Source organism: Capra hircus, chromosome 15 (genome assembly GCF_001704415.2).
Source record: "Capra hircus breed San Clemente chromosome 15, ASM170441v1, whole genome shotgun sequence".
NCBI classification, from domain to species: domain Eukaryota; kingdom Metazoa; phylum Chordata; class Mammalia; order Artiodactyla; family Bovidae; genus Capra; species Capra hircus.
The window spans coordinates 64,432,962-64,455,605 of record NC_030822.1 but is presented as its reverse complement, the minus strand read 5'-3'; the positions used below and the strand labels follow the sequence as shown (position 1 = coordinate 64,455,605).

Sequence of the window (22,644 nt, the reverse complement as noted above, 5' to 3'; positions counted from 1 at the left end):
CCCAAGTTCTTTTACTTTGTTTTCTCTCACTACCTAGACCAGTGAGAGTTACATGTTTATGATTGTCCCTGAATAGGTCCATCTGAACATAAATCCACTCAGGTATATCGTGGAATCATAAGGAGAATGCTTTCTGGGCTAAATATGTTAAATTAATGAGGGAAAGAAATGAAAAAAGACAAACTGGTACTTAAGCACTAAAATGGGAAGCAACTTGCCCACTTAACCTTTCCTCAGTCAGTAATTGGAACTGAGTGATTGAAGGGGCTCCTCTGGATCCTAGTGATTTGACTTTAATTTCACAGTTGTTTAGGCTCTTTGAAAATTGAATGTGGTCCTATATCTAGAAGTCCTGAATATGATAGTAACAAAAAATTTATGTTCCTTAAGTACTTTTTCAATTGTTAAGAAATTTAGTACAGATGGAAACAGTTTTAATTTGGGGTCCAAATTTTAGAGATCAATATTTTTAGTTAAGCGTGGGCGTTTAAGTTTAAAGAATGCTTTAAATGGCTTTTGGTCTTTTAAGTAAAGATCTATATTTTTACTTCATAGTAATTTTCCTCATCTTACCCTGGAGAAAATTCTCGTGAGTCTCACTATGAAAAATTATAAAGCAGCGATGAATTTTTTCCAAAGTGTGTCAGAATGGTATGTTTCCTAATGAAGTTCTGTGTTGTTTTAATTAACAAGGATAATAATTTTAGCAGAGTGGTAGCTACATCTTAAAAATTGTGAACCAAATTGGTCAATTAAAAAAATTATAACTGTTAGGCAAGGGAAAATTTCTTAATTAAAATTTCTTAATTAAATTTCTTAATTAAATTTCTTTTATTTCAATAATTATAATTTATGTTCTGCAATGTATTTATGATGGGATATTAAGAACATAAACATCATGTGGGAAAGGGTTTTTCTATATGTCAAATAAAATCTGAATGACTACTTTAAAAACTAATGATAATTTAGTATAGGGAAAACAAAAATCTAAAAACCCCATTTTGGTCAATTGGCTCCAGAGGCTTATGTTTATCACTGTGACTGAAAATGATTCACTGGCATGAAGTTTCTAGTCTTTCTCAAGAGGGCATAATACGAAATAAATCTACATTTTGGAGAAATGTGAAAAAAAGAGAAAAGTTTTCAGACAATTTGTTTTTCATTTTCTTTTCTTTATTTATTTGGGTGCCTCGAGTCTGAGTTGCGACACGTGGGATCTTTTATTGTAGCATACAGACTCTCGGTTTGGCACGTGGGCCCAGTAGATGAGCTCTCTAGTTGTGGCAAGCAGGCTCCAGAGTGCGCAGGCTTAGTGCTTGCCACGTGAAAGCTTAGTTGCTCCACTGCATGTGGGATCTGACCAGGAATCAAACCTGTGTCCCATGCATTGCAAGGCAGATTCTTAACCACTGGCCCACCAGAGAAGTCCCTTAGATAATGTTATTCTTAATGTTTATATCTATTGTTAATTAATGTTTTTTTTATATTTCCTGAATTTGCCTTTTAGATTGAATCTTTTATTTCTCTTGTCCATTTGTTAGTGAAATTGCTACTGAATAATGAAATTCAATGTAAGTAGTTATCAAAATCCAAAGAAGAAAAGCATTTAAAAGAATAATTCACTAATTACATGAGCAATCTTTGAATAAAATAGATTCAATGTTAATGCTAAGTTAATGTTTTATTTGATGCTGTATGAAGGTAAAATAGTAGACAATTTGATCTTATAAATTTAAAATCTTACTTCTTTAAAGTGAGCAACACCAAAAAGATACAGAAGAACCTTCATTCTCAGAAGCTGAAGATCTGTTTCTTCAGACAACTTTTGACAAGATGGATTTTTTAACCATTGTGAAAGAACATACAATAGAGAAGCACCAATCCAGTGTAGGCTTTTCTGTCCACCAAAACCTCAAGGAGTCACTGGATCGCTATCTTTTGAGACTATCAGAACAGCTTCTAAGTAACTACTCATCTGAGGTGAGATTTTTCAAGAAGAGCTAAAGCCTGTGTTTGATTCTACTTTGGTAGACTGTTAGGAAGGAGAAATAGTGTCAGGAAAGGCCTTAAGAATGATGAGAAGCTTAATTTTAAAAGCAAAGTAATAGCACATGTCTACAAATTGGGAAAAAACTTAGAATGAAAAAAGTAAAACTGAAGAAAAATAATTATTTTTTTAACCAGAAATTCTTACAGACATTAAAAAAGTAGATTTCTTTGGGTAGGTTAATGGGCAGTAATAATAGTTTTGAATATACGAATTATTTGATGAAAAAGAACCTTAATTTAGAGGAGGGAAATTTTACAAGAACAGAAAAGGACATAATTTAAACTAATCTAATAGATTTTGGTTGCACTTGAAAAGGGAGAGAAGTCATTGATAAATGAACTAACAGTCACCCATATTTAAGCAGTCATTTAGTGATGTCTTACATATCATTTCTGATGTCATCTTAAAATCAAAAAATTCTCATTGTGTGTGCTGTTCTCTTACCAAAACTCCTATGTCTTTCTACCCATTTCTATGTGTTCAAATAATCCACATGTCAAAATCCTCATGAAAGCCTTTTTTGATAATCTCAGCCATGTATCTTTTAATTTTCATGTTGTTGCTCAGTCGCTAAGTCATGTCTGACTCTTTGCAACCCCATGGAGTTGCATCCCAGGCTTTGCTGTCTTCTACTGTCTCCCAGAGTTTGCTCAGACTCATGTACGTTGAGTCAGTGATGCTGTCTAACTATCTCGTCGTCTGCCACCCCCTTCTCCTTTTGTCTTCAGTCTTTCCCAGCATGAGGGTCTTTTCCAGTGAATCGGCTCTTCACATCAGGTGGCCAAAGGATTGGAGCTTCAGCTTTAGCATCAGTTCTTCTAATGAATATTCAGGGTTGATTTCCTTTAGGATTTACTGGTCAATCTCCTTGTTGTCCAGTGGACTCTCAAGAATCTTCTCCAGCACCACAATTCAAAAGCATCAATTCTTTGGCATTCTTTATGGTTCAGCCCTTACTCTGCACATGACTCCTGGAAAAGCTGTAGCTTTGATTATACAGACTTTTGTTGGCAAAGTGATATGTCTGCTTTTAATATGCTGTCTAGGTTTGTCATAGGAGCAAGCGTCTTTTAATTTCATGGTTGCAGTCATCATCTGCAGTGATTTTTGGAGCCCAAGAAAATAAAATCTGTCACTGATTCTACTTTTTCCCCTTCTATTTACCATGAAGTGATGGAACTGGATGCCGTGATCTTCATTTTTTGAATGCTGAGTTTCAAGCCAGCATTTTCACTCTTCTCTTTCACTTTTATCAAGAGGCTCTTTAGTTCCTCTTCACTTTATTTGCCATTGGAGTGGTATCATCTGCATATCTGAGACTGCTGGTATTTCTCCAAGCAATCTTGATTCCAGCTTGTGATTCATCTGGACCAGCATTTTGTATGATGAACTCTGCTTATAAGTTAAATAAGCAGAGTGACAGTATACAGCCTTGTCATACTCCTTTCTCAATTTTGAACTAGTCATTTGTTCCATCTCTGGTTCTAACTGTTGCTTCTTGATCTGCATATAGGTTTCTCAGGAGATAAATAAGGTGGTCTCGTATTTACATCTCTTGAAGGATTTACCACAATTTGTTGTAATCCATACTGTCAAATAGCTGAGAAAAGAAGAGAAGGTGAAAGGCAAAGAAGAAAAAGACAGATATACCCATCTCAATGCAGAGTTCCAAAAAGTAGCAGGAGAGATAAGAAAGCCTTCTTAAGTGAACAACGCCAAAAAAAAGGAAAACAATAGAATAGGAAAGACTAGAGATCTCTTCAAGAAAATTGGAGATACCAAGGGAGAATTTCATGCAAAAATGGGCACAATAACAGATAGAAATGATATGGGCCTAATAGAAGCAAAAGATGTTAAGAAGAGGTGACAAGAATATACAGAAGAACTATACAAAAAAGGTCTTAATGACCTGGATAACCACGATGATGTGATCACTCACGTAAGCCATACATCCTAGAATGTGAAGTCAAGTGGTCCTTAGGAAGCATCACTGAACAAAGCTGGTAGAGGTGATGGAATTCTAGCTGAGCTACTTTATAGCCTAAAAGATGCTGGTAAAGGGCTGCACTCAATACACCAGCAAATTTGGAGAACTTAACCAGTGGCCACAGAACTGGAAAAGGTCAGTTTTCATTACAATCCCGAAGGAGGGCAATGCCAAAGAAGGTTCAGACTACCACACAGTTGTACTCATTTCACATCCTAGGAAAGTAATGGTCAATATCCTCCAAGCTAGGCTTCAACACTGTAACAGAACTTCCAGATGTACAAGCTGGATTTAGAAAAGGTAGAGGAACAAGAGATCAAATTGCCAACATCCATTGGATCATAGAAAAGAGCAAGAGAGTTCCAGAAAAGCATCTACTTCTGCTTTATTGACTACTTCTGCTTTAATGAGAGTTGGACCATAAAGAAGGCTGAGCATGAAGAATTGATGCTTTTGAACTGTGGTGTTGGTGAAGACTCTTGACAGTCCCTTGGACTTCAGGGAGATCAAACCAGTCAATCCTAAAGGAAATTAACCATGAATAGTCATTGGAAAGACTGATGCTGTGCTCGCTTCGGCAGCACATATACTAAGACTGATGCTGAAGCTGAAGCTTCTAGCACTTTTGCCACCTAATGAGAAGAGCTGACTCATTGGAAAAGACACTGATGCTGGGAAAGATTGAAGGCAGGAGGATAAGGGGATGACACACTGAAATAGTTGGGTGGCATCACCAGCTCAGTGGACATGAATTTGAGTAAGCTCTGGGAAATGGTGAAAGAGAGGGAAGCCTGGTGTGCTGTAGTCTATGCGGTCACGAAGAGTCGGACCCAGCTGAGCAGCTGGCCTTAACTGAACTGAATGCTGTCACAGGCTTTAGCCTAGTTAATGAAGCAGAAGTAGATGTTTTTCTGGAACTCCCTTGCTTTCTCCATGATTCAACGAATGTTGGCAGTTGAATCTCTGATCCTTCTGCCTCTTCAAAACTTACATTTTACACCTGAAAGTTTCCAGTTCACATGATGTTAAAGTCTAACTTGAAGGACTTTGAGCCTAACCTTGCTAGCATGTGAAAAGAGTGCAGTTGTATGGTAGTTCGAATACTGTTTGGCATTGCCTTTCTTTGGGATTCGAATGAAGACTGACCTTTTCCAGTTCTATGGCCACTGGTGAAATTTCTGAATTTACTGACATTGAGTGCAGCATTTTAACAGCAGCATCTTTTAGGATTTGAAGTAGCTTAGCTGGAATTGCATCACCTCTACGAGCTTTGTTTTGTAGAATGCTTCCTAATGATATCCAGCTCTAGGTGAGGGACCACACCATCATGGTTATCCAAGTCATTAAGACCTTTTTGTATAGTTCTTCTGTGTGTTCTTGTATAGTTATTCTGCTTATCCTTGGACAAAAAAATGGCAACCCATTCCAGTGTTCTTGCTTGGAGAATTAATGGACAAAGGAGCCTGGCAGTCCATAGCATCGCAGAGTGTCTGACATGACTGAACAACTATCACTTACTCACTCTGTATTTTTGCCGCCTCTTCTTAATGTCTTCTGCTTCTGTTAGGTCCTGACAGTTTCTGTCATTTATCGTGCCCATACTTGCACGAACTGTTCCCTTGATATCTCCCAATTTACTATGCTAGAAGCTCATTAAAGGGCATATATAATTTCTCTTATCTTTGTATCTTCTTCAATACCTTATTATACAAGAAATGTTAAAGTATTTGTTGACTAAAATAAAACCTACAAGCTACTATGGCTAGATTCAGTAGCCATAACTTATGATCCAAAGAACCAGAGAGAGGACAACATGCCTATTTGATCTATCTTGCTCTTAATTACTGTCTTTCTTCTGGATTACAGTTACAACTACATTCATTACAGAGTAATGAGATCTCCTGTGATTTTTCCTAAAATGCCATTTCATATAATATAGGAACAGAAAAATCTGAAAATCTTTTCTTTGTTTGTAACGTTTGCACATTTCTTACATAATTCTATAAAATTGGTTGACAGTAGCTATTGGTAAAAATATCTTGTACTTGTCTGTGGAGTTTGAAAACTGAGTAAATCAAGGTCCTTATCTCTTAGAAACTGAAAATGTCATTTTAATGTCTCTTTTTATGAATAAATCTGATTTCTGCTCATGTTCTAAGAACTATAGATAGTTATTTGCCTATCAGTTTTTTCTTTCTTTCTTCCTTACGTTAGATATTTAAGGACTTATGTGGGCAATACACTGAGCCACTTTAGAAAAAGATGTGTTACTTGGCCATCAGGACATACTTCTGTATTTCCTGAGAACCCTGGTTATTACAGCTCTGCAGGGATCCCTTAGATGTTTTTTAGAGATGATCAGAATTATGGCACTATTAATTTGTTTAACTGTAGTTTTTAATGTGAAGACAAAATTTGCTCTTGCAAAAAACAATAGTACTCCAAATGATTTATGAAATATATAAAACTTTTTATTCTGTATACTTGAACTTTTTATATTTTAAGACTTCAAATTCAGAGATGTTTGTCCGGTGTTCAAGTCTTTTGGTGGGTGTTCTTGGCTGCTATTGTTACCTGGGTGTCTTAGCTGAAGAGGAAGCATACAAATCAGAATTATTCCAGAAAGCCAAGGTAGGAAGATTTATATCAATAGTGTTTTGGATTAATTTGAATGAAATATATTCCTGGGAAAATTGGTATATTTGTTTGGAAAACAAACTATTATATAGGTTAACTGTTTCATTTATGTAGTCTGAGAGGAGATAATACTATGTCTCTTTTCTTAAGATTTGAAATTATTTTAAGCCAATATAAATGCAGCAATTGAAATAATATCATGTTGAAAATTAATCTCATTAACAAAAATAAGGATTTTTATCTATCCTTTTAAAAAGTTTTTCCTGGAGCAGTTATCCTAAAGAATTCTTAATTAAGCATTAGTCAAATAATCTTTCTAAGCATGAAATTAACTTCTGTGTCTGGGTATTGTTTTGCCAGCTGTGTGATTTGTAAAGATAACATGGTATAAAATTTGTTGTTTTTAAAAAATTGTTCATTTTTAATTATGTAACCAAAATAACTTCTTGAAAGCATTAATTTTACCTGTTAAGTAAAACAAAAAAAAGCCTTCAATAAGCCTCGATTTTACCTGAAGTTTGGATTTTTCCTTCTTTTTTTCTTAATAGTCTCTAATGCAGTGTGCTGGAGAAAGTATCACTTTGTTTAAAAATAAGACAAGTGAAGAACCTAGAATTGTTTCATTGAGAAATATGATACATCTATGTACAAGTTGCTTACATAACTGTTCCAAGGTAAGATGTTCTTCCTGCTTGACAGTGTAGCCTCTCCAGGAGTTTGATAACTGGTTGATGTCCTTACTGTTTTGGGGGTCCATTCATAAGTTGAAATACTGATTTTAAATTAAGTTGATAAATTAAGGTAGTATTCAGATGAATAAAGCAGCAGGTAATCTGAGTTTCTCATGAAACTAACTTCACAAAACTAATATTCTCAGGAAAGTTTCTGAGATTGTCTTACTCCTTTTATATAACAGCTAATTGATAACTTATTGCCAGTGTACTTTCATTCATTTAATAAAAGCTTTTTGACTGCCAGGTATGAGATAAACTATTCAGGCACATATGTTACCCTCTTCTGCCCGGATAGACTTACATAAAATTTAGTGGAAAGATTGCTGCTATGTGTAATCTCTGTTTTGATTTGAAGGAGGCCTGAGGGGTATTCAGGCCAGAGTATTGATAATAACTGGAAACATCTTCTAAAGGTAATGTTAAGTACATGGCCATATCAGTATTATCAGCATATATTTTTAGAAGTGTTTTTTGGGGGGTTAAAAGGGGAAGGAGAGAATGGAAGAATATACTGTAAGCTATGACTATTTCCTGTGTGTGTTTAGGGGCAGTAGCTGGTATTTTACTTTAATGTTGTTTGTATCCAATACAAGGTATTTGCTACAGTTATTATTACTTTAAGAAAAAAGGTTAGTATTTTTGAAGCAATGTATGTCTTGTTCCTAATAGTAAACTATTTATCCATGCTTATTCTCATAGAGAATTTCCAGTATAAAAGAAAATGTACATTTTATTCACTAAGAGAAAATATTATCTGTGAAGAATAATTGTTTTTATATCTTTGCTTGCTGTTTTCTCTTAATTACAGCACAGTCCAAATAAGATTGCATCTGGCTTCTTCTTACGATTATTAACATCAAAGCTAATGAATGACATTGCAGATATTTGTAAAAGTTTAGTAAGTATGCTTCCTGTTTTACTATCATATTTCACTGACTCTAACATACTTTTTATAACTTTGAAATTTCTTTGCAAAGGGATGTATCGCACAGTATATGGCATCTTATACTTTAAAAATGTGAAAATTTAATTAAGTTATTTGGTTTGCAGGAGAGAATGTATTTGCTTCTTATTATCAATACCATAGTGCTTGTCTGTTAATTTCTCAATGAGTAATAATAGACCAAGTGGTTGGAAATTAATCATTCAGACTCAATACTTTTTTCTGTATGATGTCAGTTCAGTCTCAGTTGTGTCCGACTCTTTGCAACCCCATGAACTGCAGCACGCCAGGCCTCCCGGTCCATCACCAACTCCTGGAGTCCACCCAAACCCATGTCCATTGAGTTGGTGATGCCATCCAACCATCTCATCCTCTGTCATCCCCTTCTCCTCCTGCCCTCAATCTTTCCCAGCATCATGGTCTTTTCAAATGAGTCAGCTCTTCGCATCACATGGCCAAAGTATTGGAGTTTCAGCTTCAACATCAGTCCTTTGAATGAACACCCAGGACTGATCTCCTTTAGGATGGACTGGTTGGATCTCCTTGCAGTCCAAGGGACTCTCAAGAGTCTTCTCCAACACCACAGTTCAAAAGCATCAATTCTTCGGCACTCAGCTTTCTTTATAGTCCAACTCTCACATCTATACATGACCACTGGAAAAACCATAGCCTTACTAGATGGACCTTTGTTGGCAAAGTAATGTCTCTGGTTTTTAATATGCTGTCTAGGTTGGTCATAATTTTCCTTCCAAAGAGTAAGCGTCTTATAATTTCATGGCTGCAGTCACCATCTGAAGTGATTTTGGAGCCCAGAAAAATTAAGTCAGCCACTGTTTCCACTGTTTCCCCATCTATTTGCCCTGAAGTGATGGGACCAGAAGCCATGATCTTTGTTTTCTGAATGTTGAGCTTTAAGCCAACTTTTTCACTCTCCTCTTTACCTTTCATCAAGAGGCTTTTTAGTTCCTCTTCACTTTCTGCCATAAGGGTGGTATCATCTGCATATCTGAGGTTATTGATATTTCTCCCGGCAATCTTGATTCCAGCTCGTGCTTCCTCCAGCCCAGCATTTCTCATGATGTACTCTGCATATAAGTCAAATAAGCAGGGTTTCAATATACAGCCTCAACATACTCCTTTCCCTATTTGGAACTAGTTTGTTGTTCTATGTCCAGTTCTAACTGTTGCTTCCTGACCTGCATATAGATTTCTCAAGAGGCAGGTTAGGTGGTCTGGTATTCTCATTTCTTTCAGAATTTTCCAGTTGATTGTGATCTACAGAGTCAAAGGCTTTGGCATAGTCAGTAAAGCAGAAATAGATGTTTTTCTGGAACTCTCTTGTTTTTTCGATGATCCAGTGGATGTTGGCAATTTGATCTCTGGTTCCTCTGCCTTTTCTAAAACCAGCTTGAACATCTGGAAATTCACAGTTCACATATTGCTGAAGCCTGGCTTGGAGAATTTTGAGCATTACTTGCATATAACATACCAAAATTCAAAAGAATTCTCTATTCATAAAAACAAAAACCTTACTAGACAAGCAACATATATTTTTCTTTTTCATATCAATGGCTTGCATACTTCTTTGTCTGGAACAGTGCCTGGCACATAGTAGATATTCAAATATTTAATAAGTGAAAGAATATTCTGTAACGATTATTTTCATTTAATGATAAATCTCGGTCATCTTTCCATGCTGCTTTATAGAGTTACTTATTTTCTTGTTTTGCACCAATGTGGTGTTTCATTATATATGAAAATAGCATATGTGTATTTTAACCCAACTGATCTTAATTAAAATTGTAAATGTTTTTTTTTTCTCCGAAGATTCTGCAGTAAATTTCTTAGTTTTGTATACTTCTTTTTGTGCCTCTGAAGGATGTAGGAAAATTTTAGAAATGGAATTTCTTGTTCAAATGGAATATGAATTTTATTGATACTTTTTGATAGATATTGTCATTGTCCTCCAAAATAGTCATACTCTCCTCTATATAGTCATTATAATCTTACCTTCATCCTCATCAGTTTGCAGTAGTATGAAGTTTCTTAATGTAAGAAGTCATTTGTAAAGATTGTGCATTATTCTGCTATATAGACAGTACAGATTATATATCCATTTTATACACCTGATTCTTGAATTGTTTGATTAGGTCAATTTTAACTGCAGAGTGCTTCTGAAAGAAGCCAGCTTGAAACATCTTTCTTTCTCTTGTTTGAAGGCATTCATTATTAAAAAGCCTTTTGACTTTGGAGAAGTAGAATCACTGGAAGAAGATTCTGATGAAAATCAAATGAGGATGGAGGATCAGTCATACGCGAGTCTATTTAATGATTCCCCTGCTAGTAGTGTTACTGATGCAAATGAATCTGGAAAGAGCCAAATTACTATTGGTAAATACATTTTATTGCATGAGATTTTTTTTTTACCTTTCTAGTATTATTTGATATTATAAGACTTCATATATACTATTTTGTGCTCATTTTATTTCCTTTTTGGGATTGTTCCCTTTCATACAGTTTAGAATTATCTCACATTTAGTTGAATTTATTATCAGTTTCCTATTTATTCTTCATGGGCGAATTTAAAATAATTGCCAAAGAATAAAAACATTTTTGGAGAACTAAACATATTGGTTATTTGGAAATAATAAGCAGGATGTGCAAAAGCACCCATAATGCAATCGTTGTTTACCTTTTTTCTGTTATTTCTGCATAGACCCATATAATTCAAAATTATAATCAGCATCAGTATTCAGATGCCTTTTTATACCTTTGTCTGTTTTCTTTTAACATTAACTGGAAGCAGTTTTTTCATTTAGGTACTTGTGCTGTTGATAATCATACTTTTTAATGGCTGTATAATAGCATATTTAACATATATACCGTAATTTACTAGGCCATTTTTTTTTTGTCAGAAATCTACATCCCTTTCTAATGGTATTGCAGTGAATATTTGCCCATGTAGATTTTTCCATAGATTATTTTTTGATGACAGAATCCTAGAGTAACCTTTTATAAAGAATTTTGAAGCCTTTAGGGTGTAATCAAATTTATTATAGTTTTGCTTTCCATATATTTTTATTTCTTTTTCTGTTGTTCAGGGAAGGTACTTGTGTTAATGTTCAATGTATGTGGTTATTTTACACCTCTGTTAGCCTTTGTTTTTTCCCATCTCTGTTAGTCTTAATAAGTGCTTTTTATTTTTAGGTGCCATGAATCCTTTAGCTGAAGAACATCTATCAAAGCAAGATCTACTTTCTTTAGACATACTCAAGTTCTTGTGTATGTGTGTAACCACTGCTCAGACTAACACTGTGTCATTTAGGGCAGCTGATATTCGAAGGGAATTATTAATGTTAATTGATTCTAGCATGCTAGATCCTACGAGATCTCTTCATTTACACATGGTGAGTTCAGTGAAAGAAGTGCTTTGGATGTACTTGATCTTGCTAGCTAAATGTAATGGACTGCCATATAAGAATCACATTGTACCTTTGAAGGATTGAAATTGCTTCCTTGAGAAATGAATCTGAGGCTGTTATAAAATACATTTTTAGTGTATTGTGAAAACATTTAAGTGGATACTGTAACATTAAGACTTGAATGGACTTTGGATAGATTTCTTTTCTTTGGGTATAATTTTTATAAATTATTTTAACCAGGCCAAGAAGTACAGACTCTGATTGTAAAAATAATACATAACGTTATTGAAGCCTGAGTCTTGCCTTGACCTTGGTTTATATGCTTTAAAGTAATTTCAAAGTGGCTATAAAGTTAAAATACTACAGAATGCCCTATATTTCATTCCTAAGCCTCTGTAGGTAACATTTTGCTACATTTGACTTATCCTTCTCTGCATGCTATACCCATACACACACACACACAGACACACACACACACACATAATATTTTCTGTACCATTAAATATCACATATGATGCTGATTTACTTCAGTGTATATGTTCTAAAAACAGTGATGCTCTCCTATATAACTACAGTATCATCATCAAGAAATTAACATTGTACAGTTAATTATACATCAGTTAACATTGATGTATAATCATCAAGAAATTAACATTGTATCATGTTAACTAAAAATTTGATTGTTTATTAGTTCCCAGGTCTGTTCAGTTTCTTTCAGTGTGGAAGAGTTGTTTACTCTTTCCTCATCTTTCATGACTATTTTGAATAATATAGCTGCTGCATAGAATCCTACTGTTTGAATTTGTCTCATGTTTCCTCATTAGATTTAGACTTAATAAAAATAATCTCTTTCCTTTGCTTCCTTCATCAGCCTACTCATTTACTGATAGATATCTCCAATTCCAATCCAGCACTGTAGAATTTATTTTTCTCTGTCCATATGTATAGCTCTCTTCCTAACAGTAAGAAATCTGGCTTTCCACTTAACCTCGATGGATTTGTTTACTTAATATTATTGCATATAACTTATCTCCTGACCATGGGTGCTTGGCCCCAGTGCTGGTGAACATGTTGGGGGATCTCCTGTCTCAGTGAGTATGCTGGATGAGTCTATGGTCATATCCCTAGTAACAGGCAGCAAGTTGGCAAACATATCAGGTGATTTCCCCAACCATGGGAAACATGCCGATTAGAATCCCTTGGAAATATTTAGGTTGAGTCCCTGATAGAATTTCTTGTCATATTCTAGCTTTGGTGAGCATCCTGGCTGATCATGTAGCTCTGGCAAATATGCTTAGTTGAGTCCTGTTTGATCCCTTGGTTTCAAACCTGGCAACACTCTAGTAATGTCTCTAGCCCCAACCAGCTGGGAGGGCTGTATGCTTTTCTGGGGCTTTGATATTAAAAAGTCGTTTGAAGACACTCACTAATATCACACATGACTCTCATGGCAAATATTTAAAATGGTCCAACTGAATGCTGGGAGGGATTGGAGGCAGGAGGAGAAGGGGACATCAGAGGATGAGTTGGCTGGATGGCATCACTGACTCGATGGATGTGAGTCTGAGTGAACTCCAGGAGTTGGTGATGGACAGGGAGGCCTGGCGTGCTGCGATTCATGGGGTTGCAAAGAGTTGGACATGACTGAGCGACTTAACTGAACTGAACTTAATGTTCTTTTTATAATATCAGAAGAAGTAAGAAACATTTTTGTAAATATAGATGAACGGGGGGGAGGGGGAAGGATTCTGATTCTTAATACAGCAAGAAAATTATTTGACATGTCAGAAACTGGCTGCCTAGTTATAACTTACCATTATGCTAGTAGTTGCTCAGAAGCCTTTTATATTGTACCATAGAGAGCCTACAGGATGATAAGTCAGGATATTTGAATTATTCACTGTGCATAATTATCTCCGCTTTCTAAAATTCATTAATAGAATAGTTTTTAACCATTGAAGTTTTAAACCTCAAGTATTGTTTTGAGAGGGTGGTGACATAGTTTCAGACTCTTGCTCAGGCAGTTAATCCCAACAGTGATAACAACTGTCACTCACTGAATGCTGTCAAAAAAATTTAGACCTTTACATTCATTTCCTTTCATCTTCACAGTAATCTGGCCAGGTAAGTGCTGTATCCTTATTTTACAGCTGAGAATACAAAGAGGCAGATGACAAGGCAAGTTTTAAAACCACACAAGTAGTAACATTGTGGTGCTAGGATTTGTATCCCACTCTCTTTGACTTCAAACTCTCCTGCTATTGCCTGGTAAAAAAAATTCACTGCTCAAGTGTGTATGTATAGGCACATGTATTTATATATATGAATTTATGGTTTACATATATGTATTTATTTAAGTGAATGATAAATAAATATCATTTGAAAAAAAACTAATTCTCCCCCCCTCCCCCCTCATCTTAGTATCTAGTGCTTTTAAAGGCGCTTCCTGGAGAAGAATATCCCTTGCCAATGGAAGATGTTGCAAAACTTCTAAAACCACTACCGTAAGACATTAAAACCATATAGAATATTCACTCTCAATTTATAAACCAAACTGGTGTGTTCTGTTATGCTGATAAAGTTAAATTTTTTCCACCACAGCAATGTGTGTTCATCTTATCACCGTGACCAAGATGTTTGTAAAACCATTTTAAACCATGTCCTTCACGTAGTGATGAACCTATGTCACAGAAATATGGATGATGAGAACACAAGGGATGCTCAAGGACAGTTTCTAACAGTGATTGGAGCATTTTGGTGGGTATAGATTATTTTATGGAGTTCTTGATTTTCTTTTGCCACTTTTGCATACAAATGCAAACTTTGCGTTTCTACTTTAGTGATTTCTTCTAATCCTTGAATGTAGCTATATACGTTTTTTAACAATAGTGAAATGTAACTTGTATTTCCCTTCTTAATTGCTTGAAGACCTAAATTGTTTTCTGCTTAAGGCTTGGCTTCCTAAAGTAAGTTTAGTGTATTTCCCTTTGAATTCTGAATCACTTAATAGTTTGACAAGTATGATGAATTAAAGCAAAGTGCAACAAGTCTAATAAATCAGTTGAGTAGTTTATATTCCTAAAGTGAACAAGTTGGCCTTGTCAGTATCTGATTGTTTCATGCACAGAGTCACGGTGTGAAATAATACTAAGATATTATAGAGGAGCATATATATGTAATTCAGAACCCTAATACCATTTGGTGGGTAAGCATTTCTGAATCAGTACAGAATATAGTTTTTTAAATCTTTGATATACATTTAAAATGTTTTCCTTTTCAAGCATGTTTTCAATAACATGGTTAGCTGAAGTGTGATAGCCCCCAAATGAGGCATAATCATATGACACAAATATATTAAAATAAGCTGCTTTTCAAACCAATTTATTTTAGCTGGAATTTTTGAAAGGTGAGAATATTGGCATATACTGCATAGTGAGAATTAAATTTATCATGGAAAATAATTTTGGAAGTTGTCTAGAATAATCTTAATGTCCAGTGATTTTTTTTTTGACTATGCTTTTACTGGAATAATTACTTGATATTAAGACATGTACTTAATTTCAGGCACTTAACAAAGGAGGGGAAAAGTACATTCTCTGTAAGAATGGCACTAGTAAACTGCCTTAAAACTTTGCTTGAGGTGAGTTATTCCACTTTAATTATTAGTAAGGTCTCCAGTGACGTTTTAAAAGCAGTCTTTATTTCTATTTGTTAATGGGTAGTTTTTCTCTTAGTATTTCACATTTAACTCAATTCATCTTTTCCCATAGGCTGATCCTTATTCAAAATGGTCTATTCTGAATGTAAAGGGAAAAGATCTTCCTGTAAATGAAGTATTTCCACAGTTTCTTGCTGATAATCATCACCAAGTTCGCATGTTGGCTGCGGAGTCAATCAATAGGTAATGGGTCAAGTATTCATGAAGTATCTGGAGTGCTGCAGATAGCAGTTCAATGTCTAGCACAGTTATAGCTCACTAGGGGTGATATTAAAATATGATTACTAAGCATAGCCTGTATGCATGGCATTGTTTTTTATTAACTCTGACAGCTCTTTCACTTAGATATGATTATTTTATCTAATTTAGTAACGAAAATTCTGTGGCTTAGACAGATAAAGTAAGGTGGTAAGTGCCATACATCTAGTAAGTGGTTGAGATGTGTCTACTCCCAATTAGAGACACAGGGCTTTTAGGTATTAGAGAGATTTTACATGAGTTTATAAAATGAAAATTAGCACATTTGATGTTTTGCTAATTATAATCATATTTATTCAAGTGAACATAAAATTAGGCATTGGAGTGATTCTCCCACAAGAATGTGTTTTATGTTTGCGTACCTAAAGAAGCCTTTGACTGTGTGGATTACAACAAGCTGTAGAAAATTCTGAAACGGATGGGAATACCAGACCACCTCACCTGCCACCTGAGAAACCTGTCTGTGAGTCAAGAAACAGCGGTTAGAACCAGACATAGAACAACGGACTGGTTCAAAATTGGGAAAGGCATACATCAAGGCTGATCATTGTTACCCTTCTTATTTAACTTATGTGCAGAGTACGTCATGAGAAATTCTGGGCTGGATGAAGCACAAGCTGGAATCAAGATTGCCAGGAGAAATGTCAACAACCTCAGATGTACAGATCGCACCACTCTAATGGCAGAAAGTGAAGAGGAACTAAAGAGTCTCTTGACGAAGGTGAAAGAGGAGAGTGAAAAATCTGGCTTAAAACTCAACATTCAAAAAACTAAGATCACGGCATCTGGTCCCATCACTTATGGCAAATAGATGGGGATAAAAGTGGAAACAGTGACAGATTTCGTTTTCTTGGGCTCCAGAATCATTGCAGACAGTGATTGTGGCCATGAAATTAAAAGATGCTTGTTCCTTGGAAGAAAAGCTATGACAAACCTAAATAGCATATTAAAAAGCAGAGATATCACTTTGCCAACAAAGGTCCGTCTAATCAAAGCTATGGTTTTTCCATTAGTCATGTATACATGTGGGAGTTGGACCATAAAGAAGGCTGAGTGCCAAAGAATTGATGGTTTCGAACTGGTGTTGGAGAAGACTCTTGAGAGTACCTTGGACAGCAAGGAGATTCCTAAAGGAAATCAACCCTGAATAGTCATTGGAAGAACTGATGCTGAAGCTGCTTTGGCCATCTCATGCCAAGAGCTGACTCATTGGAAAAGAGCCTGATGTTGGGAAAGATTGAGGGAAAGAGGAGAAGGGAACAACAGAGCATGAGATGTTTGGTTGTTATCACTGACTCAATGGACTTGAGTTTGAGCAAACTTACGAAGGACAGGGAAGCCTGACGTGCTGTATTTCATGGGTTCACAAAGATTCACACATGATTTAGCAACTGAACAACAATAACAACCTGAAGAAGCAAATATTAAATTTTAGGAACTACATGTTTAATGGGTTATTAAGTTGATTTTAAAACTCCAGATTGTAACCTACCTCTGCCTTTCCCACCTCACTCTCCTATAAACAAAATTTCTCTGCTTTATTTTTCTCTATAGCATTTATCACCAGTTGAAATATTAATTTTAACACATTTATCTAGGATATGAGCTCGAGAGAGTGTTTGTCTTTGTCTCTTTTCCTGTGTATTTAGCACCTAAAATAACACTTGGAATGTGCCAGGTGTTTAATACTTTGTAAAATCAATCAATATTTGAAAAAAAATTACATTATGCTTAAAACATCAAAGCTAAAAATCATTTGAGCAGTTTTTATGTTCAAATGTAGATGACCAATAATTAAAGAACACTGAAGAAATTACCACACAGTCGCATAAATATACGTGTTAGAACACATGATGTGTCCAAAATTTTGATATTCTGAAAATAATGTTTTCCTAGGTCAGAAACATGTCTAACTCCTCAGGTTTAGGACTATTTTTAGTAAAATCACAGTGCATTGTAATGTTTGCTAATGTGTGCTTTATTTCAAATACTTAAAAAAGAAAATATGTACAGAAATTAAAGACCTAGGGTTACAGAGGATAACAAGTTGAATATAATAAAGCAGTGTAGTGCTGACATTTAAAAAATCTCTTAGGATTCAAAAATGCATAAATTCATGAACAGCATGAACATATTTATTTATTTATTGGTTGTTTACTTGTTAGATATTTAATATTAAGCTGCTGAAGAGAGATTGGAGAAACTGAGGAATGAGAGAAATACCAAAAAGTTGATACATTCATATGTTTTGATTAATATAAAAGGGTAAAAGACAAAATAGGCTAAAGAGTTGTCCTTAAATATGATGTTACATTATGCAAAAAAGCACTAATCAGCTCTCCTCTACCACATAAAAATAATTTTAATGGAACATCAAGACATTAAAGCTAATACCTTTTAGAAAGTGAAAGTCACTCAATCGTGTCCAACTCTTTGTGACCCCATGGACTGCACAGGCCAGAATACTAGAGTGGGTAGCCTTTCCCTTATCTAGCGGATCTTCCCTACCTAGGGATCGAACCCAGGACTCCTGCATTGCAGACAGATTCTTTACCAGCTGAGCCTACAGAGAAGCCCAAGAATTCTGGGTAGCCTATCCCTTCTCCAGCAGATCTTCCCAACACAGGAATTGAACCAAGGTCTCCTGCATTGCAGGCAAATTCTTTACCAACTGAGCTATCAGGGAAGCAATAACTTTTAAGTTGTGATTAAATGTTAGACAGGTTGATGTAAGAGCCTGTGGTGGCTTCTTGTTGATATTTTACCAGAGGATAATTTTTTTTTCTGGTTAGTTTGCATTCAGGGATATTCAAGTTTGGGCAATAAGCTAAAATCTTTTGAGACACTTTTCAGTTCTAGGAGAAAATGGGATGTTTGGTAAACATCCATTCTAATATTAGAAGCTTTGAACCTACTAGACTTAATTTCCTTGGTCTTTTGAAAGAAGACCTAATATGTTAGTATGTCTCACAAAGTGATGTGAATACACAGGTGTACCCCTGGTGGATTCGTGTTGATGTATGGCAGAACCAGTACAGTATTGTGAAGTGGTTAGCTTCCAATTAAATAAATTTATATTTAAAAAAAACAGGAAAAGTAACCTCAAATGAACTAAATATACAAAAAAAAAAAGACCTAATATGTTAGTATGTCTCACAAAGTGATTTATTTTTGCCCTGTAAATATGCTTTGGAAAGTAAAGATTAAAAATCATTTCACTTTTTGCTTTTTTTTTTTAAGATTGTTTCAGCATATAAAACGAGGTTCTTCTACATTGAAAGCACTTCCTTTGAAGCTTCAGCAGACAGCTTTTGAAAATGCATACTTTAAAGCTCAGGAAGGAATGAGAGAATTGGTAATTTTATTAATATATATTTGTTATTATATATACTTTCTATAAATATGCCATATGTTATTTTACCAAGTTTGGCCTAAGATAGTTTATATGTAATTGTTCATAGTTAGACTAGAACAGCTATATGAATTGATTGAAATTGCTTCATTTATAGGTCAAAATTGGTTTAATAATGGCGGTTTCTTTTGGTTCAACTTATATGCAGCATTTTTGTGGGAAAAATGGAATTTACTGAGTTATTATGGGAGTATAAATGGCTTATTTTTTAGCTTAAAATTTTATTTCATAAGATCTGATTAAAAGCTAATTCACAACAGGTAACAATAGAAAGAAATGGATTGAGAAAAAAAGTTCTAATTGGGAAGATCAAATTATCTTTGTGTTCTCTAATGAACCTTATTATTTTCATATTTTTCTGTAGAATAATATCTTTTCTTAAAATGGCAGAAGTTGTCTTAGTGGTAGAATTTATTCATTCATATATGCCTTGATGGGTTTGTTAAAAGTATGTGAAGCAGTTACCCAAATGATTATATGTTCTACAACAGCACAAAACTGAAAAGCAGAATCACATGAAAAAAAAAATGTGAATTTTGAAAAAGATTTCAAGAGATTACAAAAATGAGTGTAAATAATATAAAATTTACTAGAGATAACATATATGATATATTTTAAAATCAGCATGTCATGTACAAAAAGAGAAAACACTGACCTGACAGCAGTTTATTTGGAGAAAGACTTGAGAAATTTTACATCTTGAGAGCATAATATGAACCGACATTGTAATGGCTATCAAAAAAAGCAAATTCCATCTTAGATGTCAGTAACAGAAGCAGACTGTAATGAACTAGTTTATAAGAAGGACTTGAATCTTCTATTCATTTAGAGGGCAGCTGGTTTTGTTCCCAGTAAAAGTAAATCTTTAACTAAAATGTTAGAGAGTCTCTAGACCTATCTCTCATATAGAACAGGTAAAGGAGTTGACTTCCTGGGAACATCATAACTATTTTTAAACATGTCAGTGTTTGCCATTTAGTAAAGGAATTAGGTCCTTACTTTTTCTTGTACCAAAAATAGAAATAGGATCAGTGACTGGCAGTTTTTTCTAAAAGTGAAAATAAACTTCTATCAATTATAGTAAGTCAAAAAAATGTTTATGGCTGTTGGAAGAGTTTAATGATTGATTGTTAAGCTAGAAGCATGTATCATTTTATCTAGTAGTATGACTTTATTAGGTTTTTTTGGTGATATCTATGATATTTTTAAAGGATAAAGAGCTATATATATTAAGTTACAATGGTAATGAGATGGTAAAACATCTTAGAATGTAATACTTGGTCGTTGATGAGATTTTAGTCTTGCTCACATTCCTGCAGTTACTTTTTTTCTCTTCTTTTTTCTTCAAAGTGCTTTATACTTCATTGAAATGTTTGACGAGTCTTATTCTGTGAGGTGTTATCAACAGCAGTCTTTCCCACTGTAGCAACTTTGGTCCTTTCTCATAATCTCTTTAACTCCATCACTATGGGATTTAAAACTGTTCACTGGCTGTTTAGATGTTGTTGTGGTATTCTTTGGTGTTAGCCTGGTTGGTTTATTTGGAATATTTAAATATTTACATTACATATTGTTTAAAAAATTCTAAAGTCCCACAGAACTGAAAACTCTGAAAGTTTGGATGAGATTTGTAATAGAAAAGCCACTTTACTGATGATGATAGCTGTGGTGTTACACTGCAGCCCTGTCTGTGAAAAGCAGGCTTTATTCGCCCTATGCAAGTCTGTGAAAGAGAATGGACTAGAGCCTCACCTTGTTAAAAAGGTATGTATGTATGAATATTTTTATTGTAATCATCCTTGGATAACTTTTAAACAATTAAAGCTAGATTTTAAATATGACATTTATTAAAGAGTTGAAGATGGTTTTAATTTTTAGATTTGGAATATTGGAAAGCAGTAACTTGTAAGAGAGTATATTTATTTGTATACAGTGTCATTTTTTACATTCAGTTTAAGAGTATTTCACAAGACTGTCATTGAACTAATAAGAATGACTTGTCATCATTCAGACCAGACTCTCTCGGATAGTATTTTTTTGAGAAAATACATGGAGATAAAAAAGCAATACATATTTTGCCTGGTGGATTATGGAGCACAACCTTGGAATCTAGTGGGGCAAGAAGTCCAAATTTTAGATATGGAAAGCTTTTAAGTTGCATGATTAGAAAGACCAGGGTCCAGTGTTGTAGAATGTTTGCTCCCGCCCCTGGTCCAACACCTCAGCACTCATGGTTTGAGAAGTTCCAGGCCTTTCCATCCTTTATTTTTACATGATAAACCAATGATTGATCATGGCTTGATGTAACTAGCATGGTTTCCAGTGGAACTTTTTCCCCAGGTTTGATCCTTGGGTGGGGAAAATCCCCTGGAGAAGGATCTTCCCTACCCAGTGGGAAATCCCTTGGACAGAGGAGTCTGGTGAGCTACAGTCCATGGGGTTACAAAAGAGTCAGACATGACTTTGTGACTAAATAACAACAAACAACAGCAGCATAGATAAGTTAATCAAGGGATAGAAAACTTACATGAATGCTCAAAGCCATACTGTAAATAAAATTAAGGATGTAAGTAGTTTATTATTTCATTATTAAAACATTGACTTCTTTTTTGATTTGTATAGGTTTTAAAGAAAGTTTCTGAGACTTTTGGATATAGATGTTTAGAAGATTTCATGGCTTCTCATTTGGATTATTTGGTATTGGAATGGCTAAATCTTCAAGATCCTGAATACAGTATATCTTCTTTTCCTTTTATTTTATTAAATTACACAAACATTGAAGATTTCTATAGGTAGGTTTGCATATGGCACATGTGAAAGATATTTAAAATTAGGTATTAATGATATTATGAGAATCAAGACAGCTTTTATAAATGAAAGCATATTGAAGGTTATTAGTTAACTTAGGATCTGGTCCTAGCTGTGCCAGTAAGCCAGTTACATGACTTTAGGCAAGCCACAAGAACCCACTGGGTCTTGGTTTCTTACTGTAAAGTTTCTTACTGGAGTTATTGGAGTAGAAAATGTCAACCCTCTCCAGTATTCTTGTCTGGAAAATCCCATGGACAGAGGAGCCTGACAGGCTACAGTCTATGGGGTCTCAAAGAGTGGGACATGACTGTGTGCACACCCAAGGATGTATAGAGATCTTTAAGGTCTGTTTCAGCTTTAATATTTAATAATTTTCCCTGTGAAAAATCAAAGATAAATTATTGGTAGCTGATTATTTTTGCTCTGTTTTTCTTTTCTCCTGTTTGAATGTGGGCCATTTAGTTATTTCTGTATGATTTAAAGTTTAATATACAGGTATTTATTTTGTTAACTCCCAAGTCTGGAGAAGAGAATTTTGAAAATAGAGTGGTTTGAAACAACTAAATAATAATGCTTTAATATCAGGATATGGGAAGGCAATCTGTAATTGTTTAATAGTCCTTATTCGGAGAAGGCAATGGCAACCCAGTCCAGTACTCTTGCCTGGAAAAT

General features: G+C 34.8%; 1 protein-coding gene across 4 annotated transcripts in view; it reads left to right on the top strand.

Moving 5' to 3' along the window:
• Positions 1 to 22,644, top strand: part of ATM (ATM serine/threonine kinase) — a 155,913-nt gene that overhangs the window by 39,900 nt on the left and 93,369 nt on the right. For all 4 annotated transcript variants that reach the window (XM_018059835.1, XM_018059834.1, XM_018059836.1 and 1 more), the window contains exons 13-26: positions 556 to 651; positions 1,755 to 1,980; positions 6,543 to 6,668; positions 7,223 to 7,348; positions 8,217 to 8,306; positions 10,571 to 10,742; positions 11,559 to 11,758; positions 14,195 to 14,277; positions 14,375 to 14,530; positions 15,338 to 15,413; positions 15,544 to 15,674; positions 18,990 to 19,104; positions 20,752 to 20,925; positions 21,784 to 21,953. In XM_018059835.1, coding sequence (XP_017915324.1) covers positions 556 to 651; positions 1,755 to 1,980; positions 6,543 to 6,668; positions 7,223 to 7,348; positions 8,217 to 8,306; positions 10,571 to 10,742; positions 11,559 to 11,758; positions 14,195 to 14,277; positions 14,375 to 14,530; positions 15,338 to 15,413; positions 15,544 to 15,674; positions 18,990 to 19,104; positions 20,752 to 20,925; positions 21,784 to 21,953 — 1,941 coding nt within the window. The remainder of the gene's footprint in view (positions 1 to 555; positions 652 to 1,754; positions 1,981 to 6,542; positions 6,669 to 7,222; positions 7,349 to 8,216; positions 8,307 to 10,570; positions 10,743 to 11,558; positions 11,759 to 14,194; positions 14,278 to 14,374; positions 14,531 to 15,337; positions 15,414 to 15,543; positions 15,675 to 18,989; positions 19,105 to 20,751; positions 20,926 to 21,783; positions 21,954 to 22,644) is intronic.